The 8,979-nt window shown below is 49.7% G+C and overlaps 1 protein-coding gene across 14 annotated transcripts in view; it reads left to right on the forward strand.

Moving 5' to 3' along the window:
- CYB5RL (cytochrome b5 reductase like) overlaps positions 1–6,219 on the forward strand; it is a 32,087-nt gene extending 25,868 nt beyond the window's left edge. For 10 of the 14 annotated variants that reach the window (XM_074006118.1, XM_005543293.5, XM_005543292.5 and 7 more), the window contains one exon: positions 1,347–6,219. In XM_074006118.1, coding sequence (XP_073862219.1) covers positions 1,347–1,550 — 204 coding nt within the window. In that variant the 3' untranslated portion in view covers positions 1,551–6,219. The remainder of the gene's footprint in view (positions 1–1,346) is intronic. The other 4 variants (XR_012419888.1, XM_074006114.1, XM_074006111.1 and 1 more) reach the window with 2 other exon arrangements.
- The last annotated feature ends 2,760 nt before the right edge of the window (positions 6,220–8,979 follow it).

An 8,979-nucleotide genomic window follows, 5' to 3' on the forward strand; every position in this document is an offset into this window, starting at 1 on the left:
CACCACGGCTCTCTGGACAGTGACTTTCCATAGCGGATACTCTCCTCACAATCACAATCCTGAGAGGTCAGTCACTCAGCCAGGAAAGTGGCAGTGGAGCTCCACTCGCCACCAATCCTGTCTTTGTGCCTAGCCCCAGGAACTAGCAGCTTGCCCTCATAGGATCTGCAGAGTGATGGCTCTATTCTGGATTTTGTTTTTTGTGGGCTGGTAAGATGGTTTTTGCATTTAAATTCTTCAGACTATATATAGTTGTCCCTTGGTATTCATGGGGGATTGACTCCGGGACCCCCTGCAGATACCAAAATCTGAGGATGCTCAAGTCCTTGATATAAAATGGTGTGGTATTTGCATATAACCTACACACATCCTCCCATGTGCCTTAAATCATCTCTAAATTATACCTAATACAATGTAAATATTGAGTAAATAGCTCTTACTGTATTTCTTTTTGTGTTTCTATTGCTATATTGTTATTTTTAAATGTTTTTTAAAAAATATTTTCAATCCACAGTTGGTTGAATCCATAAGTGTGGAACCCATGGATACAGAGGGCTAACTGTATACTTAATGATTTGTATACTTTTCTATACATATGTTGTACTCCAATAAAATGTTCATTTAAAAAAATAGAAGAAATTCCTTCAAGTCACCTGGGAGTGGAACTTTCATTTTGTGACCCTGAGGAGGAAAGCTTCAGCTAAGGCTAGAAAGGCAGAGAGTAGGGTCCTGGGTGCCTGGGGTCACCGTCCAGCCTTGGAATGCGAGCTTAGCCTTTCTCAATGAAGGCATTGTGACCTGGGATCTGTGTTGTATGCAGCCAGGAACCTTGTCTCTTTTGAGCAGCTGCCATATCCCCAGTGGCTAGCTCGGTGCCTGGCACAGAGTAAGCACTTGGTAAATATCTGCTAAATGAACATGTTCATTGAAACCTTAAAAGAAATGAGCAAAAGTTATGCTCCAAGGGTGATGATGATAGCTAACCTTGGAAAGATTCTGGGAAACCCACAGTCAGGGGAGAAAACATTCCTCCCACAGTGACAGGTGTGGCTGCTGGAAGGCAGCGAGAAATGGTGGGACTTGAGTTCTGGTCCTGCTGCTGCCCCCACCTCATCGTGTGCCACGGGGAAGTCCCTCTTCCCTGTGCCTCTCCTGTCATGGGAAGGTGATAGTTCCCACAGGCTTGTTTTGGGGATGAGGAGGAAGTGCCTGGCCCACGGTGGGGCTGGATATAGGCTGGCTTCCTACAGCCTCAGTTTCTTTATTTTGCAGAGAAGAGCTGGCTCTGTGAACACTAAGGACCCCCCGCTCCCTTGTAGTAACCCACGCCTTTCTTGTCTTCCCAGGAGAGCTCCTCAGAGCAGCTTCCTTGGAGTTACCAAGAGAAGACCCGCTTTGGCCGCCTGGGCCAGGACCTAATTAAAGAGCTGGTCAGCTGCTGTCGGAGAAAGCCATTCGCACTTGTCTGTGGCTCAGCTGAGTTCAACAAGGACATAGCCAGGTGCTTACTGTGCGCAGGCCTCACTGAGGACTCCTATTTCCTCTTCTAGCCCTGGCCTCCCTTCCAAAGCCTAGGCCATGGGCCTGCTACTGGGACCCAGGAAGGTGCACAGACTGGAATCAGAAGACATGGAGTCCAGGCCTGGTCCTGCTGCTCATTTGCCAGGTGACCTTGGGCAAGTGTCTTTACTGCTCAGAACCTCTACTTCTCATCTGCCCCATGAGGTTAATCACTCCTCTGGCCTCCTACTATGTGGAAGGAGGACAGGCTGTAGGGACCCTGAGGAAGCGAGCAACCAGCCTGGGAGTCAGGGAAGACTCCTCAGAGGAAGCCAAGTCCAGGCTGAGCCCCAGGAGGAGTAGGAATTGGGCAGGGGAAGATTCAGGAGGAGCTTCCCTGGCCTCTCCGATTAGAGGATCTAATGGGGGCTCCAGCTGTGGCCTCAGCACCATCTCAGATTAGGGCTTCCTGAGTGTGTAGGGAAGGACCCAGGAGAGGCTGAAAGCTCTTTGGAGGAGAATTCTACCTTTCCTCCTGTGCCATGAGCCTGACACATGAAGGTCTTGGGTTCTATGACTTCACCATGTCCTGAGAGCAAGGTGGGGCCCTGGACTGTCTTTGTATTGGCCCCAAGCCTTTCCTGCTGTGAACAGCTTCATTCTCAGTCCCCTTTCCTGGCTCAAGAATTGAGCCTAGCAAAAGAAGAGGCATGGGAAGGAAATGCCCCTCCCTCCTTCTGCAGGCAGCCACTCAGCCTGTGCCTTCAGCTCGGTGCCCTGGTGACAGTTGCTATGGAGATCTAAAGATAGAGCAGGAGTCAGGAGACCTGGGTCCCTCTCCCAGCTTGTCCCACTCAGCGGCTGCCGATCCCGGTCCACCCACCCCAGGAACCCGGCACCCCCATCCCAGGAACCCAGTGCCCCTGGGCAGTGCACTGCAGTTAATGAATTCTGCTTTCCACAGCCTGGGCTCCAGCATGCTGCACCAGCTTGGGCTAACTACAGGCAGTCCCAGAATTGGAATACTAAGCCATGGAATCTTGGAGTTAGATGTTTATAGTCATAGAAGTGTACTCCTCACCATATCAAAGCTGAAAGTTCAGGACTCTAAGAAACATACAGTGTGACAGACTTATCGTATACACGGGAAACTGAAGCCCAATGAGACTAAATGACTTGCCCAGGGTAAAACAATCCATGGCCGAGCCAGCACTAGAAGCCTCCTAGCTTCAACCTCATGTGCCAGTTCGGCACCAGTGGTTTTCAAACTGCGCTCCACAGGAAACAAGCGTTCTTTGCATAGCAGCAGTGAAAGGACAGCTCCGATGGATCCCCAGACCCCCCTTCAACCAGAGCAGTTCCGTTTTCATCCCATTTGTATATTGGGGTTTCGAAGTATTTTTATTTGTAGAAAAGGATTTTCCTATCCTGCTCAGAAAAATGGCAACAAATCTCTCTGCTGTGTCACATTTAATAAATAATTGTGACATACAGCTGGGGGATGGTGCCGGAGGTTTCAAACTGCTTCACAGGCAGAGTTCCAGGGTCAGAGAGCATGGAGTGCTGTGTGTGACCTTCTCCCAGAAGCGTGGGCACAGGAGCGTGTTAAAGGCCTGAAAAGACCAGTGGCAAAGAAACTCCTTTCATTTTGTCTAACCCAGAGTTTCTCAAGCTTATTTAACTATAGAACACTTTTCTATGGGTTTCATAGCCTCTTTCTAGCACAGCATAATGAGTGGGAAAGGCCCTGACTGAGAGTCAAAGATTCTGAGCAGGAACCGTGATCTCTTCCTGCCTAGCCTGTGACTTGAGCAAGACACTTTTCCTCTCCCCAGACCTCTGAGGTCTGCGATTTTCCCTCCACCCTTTCCTCTCCCTCAGTTTGCACGTCCTATTGACTCAGCTGCAAATAGCGGGGGCCTGTCAGGAGCCTGACTCTGTTCAGACACCAGGGAAACAACAGCACACCAGGCAGATGCAGTTATGTCCAGTGCGGAACTTACAGCCTAGCAAGGAAGGCAGAAATTCACCCTGTAATTCTAAAAGGGATAGATGTCATGGAAACGGAAGTGTGGAGTGCTGGGAGAGTGGATGGCAGGGGCTTTAGCCCAGTCTAGGGAAAGGCCAGGGGCACACCACTGCCACCAGGGATAGAGGCTTCAAAAGCTTCCAAGTCACTCATATTAAGAGTGTTGCCAGGCATGGTGGCTCACACCTGTAATCACAGCACTTTGGGAGGCTGTGGCAGGCGGATTGTCTGAGCCCAGAAGTTCGAGGCCACCCTGGCCAACATGACAAAACCCTGTCTCTACAAAAAAAAAAAAAAAAAAAATTAGCCCCGTGTGGTGGTATGCGCCTATAGTCCCAGCTACTTTGGAGGCTGAGGTGGGAGTATTGCTTGAGCCAAGGAGGTCAAGGCTGCAATGACTGTGATTGAGCCACTGCACTCCAGTCTGTGTGACAAAGCAAGACCCTGTGTCAAAATAATAATAATAATAAAATCAAAAAGAGTGTTAAGGGGGTCTCCACTTAAGGAGTAGAGAGTTCGAGGCAGTTCTCTCATCTCTGTCCTTGTCTCGTTTTAGATGTATGATGTTTAGATATTAGACAAGGCCGCCCAGTGGTAACCAACCTAGAATGTGTTGGCCTCCTCTTCCCCTCACTCCGTGTAGGTTCTGTACAGCCTGGCTGCTGGTGGGATCTCTCATCATGGGACATTGGTGAGGACCCAGCCATGCCCTTGGTGCCAAGAAGCCTAAAGGGCTCCTGTCACCTGGAAACCTGAGAGTGCGGGGCCGGGTGCTGTGCCCCACAGGGTGCTGAGCAAGCCCAAGAAGAAGAGTGTAGGGTGTGGTGTGTGAATTCAGACCTCTCGGAGCTGGGGGCGATTCCCGTCAGCTGCTGTTCCTTTGATGATGCCCACTGCGTGTTGTGGGAGGCGTGACCACCATGTGATGTTGCAGTGAGAGAAGGGAGGCTTAGGAGCTAAACATGATACACGGGCATCAAGAGGTCAACCAGGTGTCCGCAATCTATGAGCCAGACACAGCTCTCTTTGTGCATGCATCCCAAGCTTCAGGAAGGCAACAGCTACTAGAGGGCCTGGGGACAGATTCTTGTTAGCAGAAGTGGTGGTGACTTTAGCTCCACCCTCACCATGTTTACCGGCGTCGCTTCTGCGTTCCCCTCATGGGGCTCCCAGCTCCCAGTCTGCATGCCACCTCCATGCCGAGACCAGACCAGTTTTCCCTACACACAAATCCGGGCCTGTCACTCCTCTGCTTGAAATCCTTCCCTATCTCCCTGTGGCCTTGGGGTACGGCCTCTCTGCTCTGCCACCTTTCCAGACTTTTTCTATGCCGCCGCCTGCTCACACACACCTCTCAGGCTCCAAACATGTTCTCTTGCGTCAGCCCATCCCTTACACTAGCTGCTTCCTCTGCCTCGCCAGCCTCCCACCTTCCCATCTCCCACTCACCTTTTTTGCCTCCTCATCTTCTGAGGTCTCAGCTCAGTGCCACTTCCTCTGGGGAGCCTCGCCTGTGTCTTCCACTCCAGCTTGGTCAGTGAGCAGAGGGGCTTGTGTGCTTTTCTGTCGCTGCACCCATCAGTCTCATCTGCATGTGGGCATGAGGGCCGGCCCATTGCACCCCTGACAGGAGAGGATGCTCAGCACTTCCTGAATGGCGAATACCTGAGCGATAAACAACTCATGTTCAGGAAGTGCTTTCCGGGTGGCAAAATGTGTTTCCTCTACTTTGAAGCACAGAATCTTCATCAATATGCATGCTATTTTATTACCCCAATTTACCGATGAGGAAACTAAGCTTCTGAGACTTCAAGCAATTTTCCAAGGTCATGTAGGGGTACACAAGTTCCAGCATGTTGTGATTGTTGTAAAGGTTACGTGTGACACATTAGTGCACCCAGAAATGTGTATAAAGATTGTTATTGATGGCCAGGCACGGTGGCTTACGCCTGTAATCCCAACACTTTGGGAGGCCAAGGTGGGCAGATCACCTGAGGTCAGGAGTTTGAAACCAGCCTGGCCAACATGGTGAAACCCCATCTCTACTACAAATACAAAAATTAGCTGGGTGTGGTGGCGCACACCTGTAATCCCAGCTACTCAGGAGGTGAGGCAGGAGAATCACTTAAACCCAGGAGGCGAGGTTGAAGTGAGCCCAGATCGCACCAGTGCACTCCAGCCTGGGCGACAGAGTGAAACTCAGTCTCAAAAAAAAAAAAAGAAAAGGTTTTTATTGCTGCATTCTCTAAAATAGCAAAGAATAAAAAAACTGCCTGTAGATACAGCAATTAAAGTGAACTCCATCCACATGTACCAATATAGACGAAGTCCTAAAAATATAATAACTGAGTGAAATGTACATTATGAAAGGATAGCTACAGGGAGATACCTGTACTTGGAAACTGTAAAAACCCAAAATAATGCTAAATGCTCATGAAGAGACAGAGACACACCAGCTTCAAGGATACTGGTGGCCTGTGGTGATAGGTAGAAGGGAATGAGATGAGGTGATGGGGCTTTTAGCCATATCTGTATTTGTATTTTACTGTAAAAATACTTGACATAAACATGACAAAATATGAACATCTGGTAAATCTGGGCAATGAGTTCCCCAGTGTCTGCTGTATTATTTTCTGCCTTTTTCTGTTTTTCAAATAGTTCCATAATTAAAGATTTTTTAAAAAGTCAAATGTGCTTGTTCAATGCTCTCTAGAAACTAGGGGCTTAGAAACATTCACTTTCTCCTACCTCGGAATAGACGATGCCCCTTTATCCCCCTAGACATTTTATCCATTCACTGAAGATCATTTCTGAGCACCAACTGTGTTCCAGGCCCTGTTCTAGGTGCGGGAGACACAGCAGTAAATCGTATAAATCATTCCTGGTCTTCATAGCTGATGGGCTGTTCCCTCTACTTTTCCCTCTTTCTCATAAACTCAAACCAGAATGACTTGCCAAGCACCACACTGTTGGCCTATTTTTTTTTCTTTCTTTTTTTTTTTTGTTTTGTTTTGTTTTCCTTTGTCAATGAGGCAGACCTAAGTTTGAGTCTCTTACTGATCCTGTGTCCCATGGCAAGTAACTTGGCCTCTGTGAACCTCAGTTCATCTATAAAATGGAAATGATAGCGCTGTCTCCTTGGGTTGTGTGAGGATGAGGGAAACATGTAAACCCCAAACACAGCACCTGGCACAGAGTGGGTGTGAGACCCCGTTCCCACTTCTTTCTCCCTCCCCAGCAGTGCCTGACTCGTGGTTGACCTCTGAGGACAGCATTTATTTCCAGACTTTCAGTATCAAGAACTCTCCTTTTTATTATTTTTCCCATGCTTTGGAAGATTTTGATCCCAAATTGCATGTTTTAAGTCATTATTAATGACATTTTTTATTAATGAAAGACACAGATAGCTGCCCCTCAGAGTTTCTGATATGTACATCCAGCTGGGAGCTGCAGAGGTTGCCATAATTCCAGCCAGAGGCAAAGGAGCTCAGCAGCGTGTGTGGCCCGGGGGCCCAAGGAGGGGAAACATAGGTGCATCTTACTCTGTTTCTTTTTTTTAATGGACCATAAGTCGTGGAAGCTGCTGAGGTTACCCAGGTAGTTGCTGCTTTCACAGGGGGTCACCGACTGATGGGCTGGAGGGTGAGGTTTGGGTGCCAGGGTCTAATGTGGGGCCCCACGTGGGCCTCATCCCACAGGGCTCACTCCAAACAGATGTCACACACCAGTGCCACGCAGAAGAGTGTGGGTTCACATAGAGGGAGGTGGGAAAGCTGTCTGCATGCAGGTCCCACAGGCTCTGGCTGGAGACCACCACGTTGTCCTGCCCCTGGCTCCCGATGCTAACAGAGCAGACTAGCTTGTAATGGGGCGGGGTGACACTCTTGACCTGGTCCCAGCACTCAGAATCATGGCCAGGTGGGCACACTGGGCTGGCTGGTGGGCCTCACCAGCCAGCTTAGAAGGCAGGTGAGCTGTATCAGCTCCTCTGCCCAGGTGCAGGGGAACTTCACCTCCAGTCTGGCTGACCCCAAGGGAACCTGGAAGGAGAGGGAGGTGGTGGTGGTGGTGGTGGTGGTGGTGGTGGTGGTGGTGGTGGTGGTGGAAGGGTGTATTTGCAACAAGCAGAGCATTTGGCACATTAGGCTTGAAGCCTAATGTGTTGAACACAGAACTCTGAGTTGGAACATATGATTTCGAACAATGGGAGGGAAAATGGGATGCAGGCCCTGGAACACAAGAAAACAGCTTTATAAACTGTAGAGTGTGTGTATATGACAGAGATTAACCTAGCTTCCAAGTGGCTGAGGCTACAGGCTGAGGCCCGTGACCCTCAGTCCCCTCCCTCTTGCGCATCCCCAGGCCACAGGCCCATACCTGCTCCTGGAAGATGCTGATGAGCCACTGGTGACTCAGCTAGAGCTGCAACCGTGTTCTCAAAGCTGTCTGTTTCTATAAAAATGAACATGAGTATCCAGGTAGACAGCATTTGCTGAATGTCTACTGGGCACCAGGCTGTAAAATGTTACTGTTTTAGGCTGGGTTTGCCCCAAAGCTGATGCTGAGCAAGGATGTGGGTGAAAGAAGTTTATGTGGAGGTGCTTCAGGGAAGCATGGTGAGGAAGTCATGGGGAAAGACAATGAAGGGCATGTGGATGGGCAGGCTACCACTGGTGGCACCCGGAGCTCATCCTGCTGGGATCCTGCCAAGAGACTGTGTGGAACATGCCTCAGTGATCCCACCGAGGGATGGAGAAGCTGGGGCATTTATGCACCAACAACCAGACTCCCTTATTGGCTGAGAGCATGAACTCCTGGCATTTCAGCTTCCTGTGGGTGGGTCAAGTGCTTGGCAGCCAGAGAAGCCCCCAGGCAGAGACACACACGAAGCCATCAGTGCACATAGAAAGTTCCCGCAGTTACCTCCAGTTGGGCAGGGGGATATGGATAGCACATCAGCAGTGTCTACTATGTCACTTTGCTTAATTCTCACAATCTTTAGAGATCAGCAGTTTCTTTATTTTATAGGCAAAGGAATTGATTAGCAAGAGGTAAAGGAGCTAGTGGAGAAAGTGGTGTTCTTGTACGAGGGCAGGGCTCGATACTGTGTCCCTTCCCCACCCCATGACCCCATCTAGTGTGATGTCTGGCTGGCCACAGTGTGGAGGCAGTGTCTGTTGACGGAAGGGGTGAGCTGGTGGAAGCCGTGTGACCGTGAGTTGGTGACCACTCTTCTATCAGATGAAGGTGCTGATTCTTTCCTCCCAGGGCTGCTTTGCGGAGTAGAGGAGATTGTGTGAACCAAGTGTTCAGCTCAGTGCCTGGCCCACAGGGGAGTGTCCGTGAATGTTAATTCCCTTCCCCTGCCTCCCTCTAAGGGGACGATATGGTTTGGCTGTGTCCTCATTCAAGTCTCAACTTGAATTGTATCTCCCAGAATTCCCATGTGT

This window comes from Macaca fascicularis, chromosome 1 (assembly GCF_037993035.2).
Source record: "Macaca fascicularis isolate 582-1 chromosome 1, T2T-MFA8v1.1".
NCBI lineage: Eukaryota > Metazoa > Chordata > Mammalia > Primates > Cercopithecidae > Macaca > Macaca fascicularis.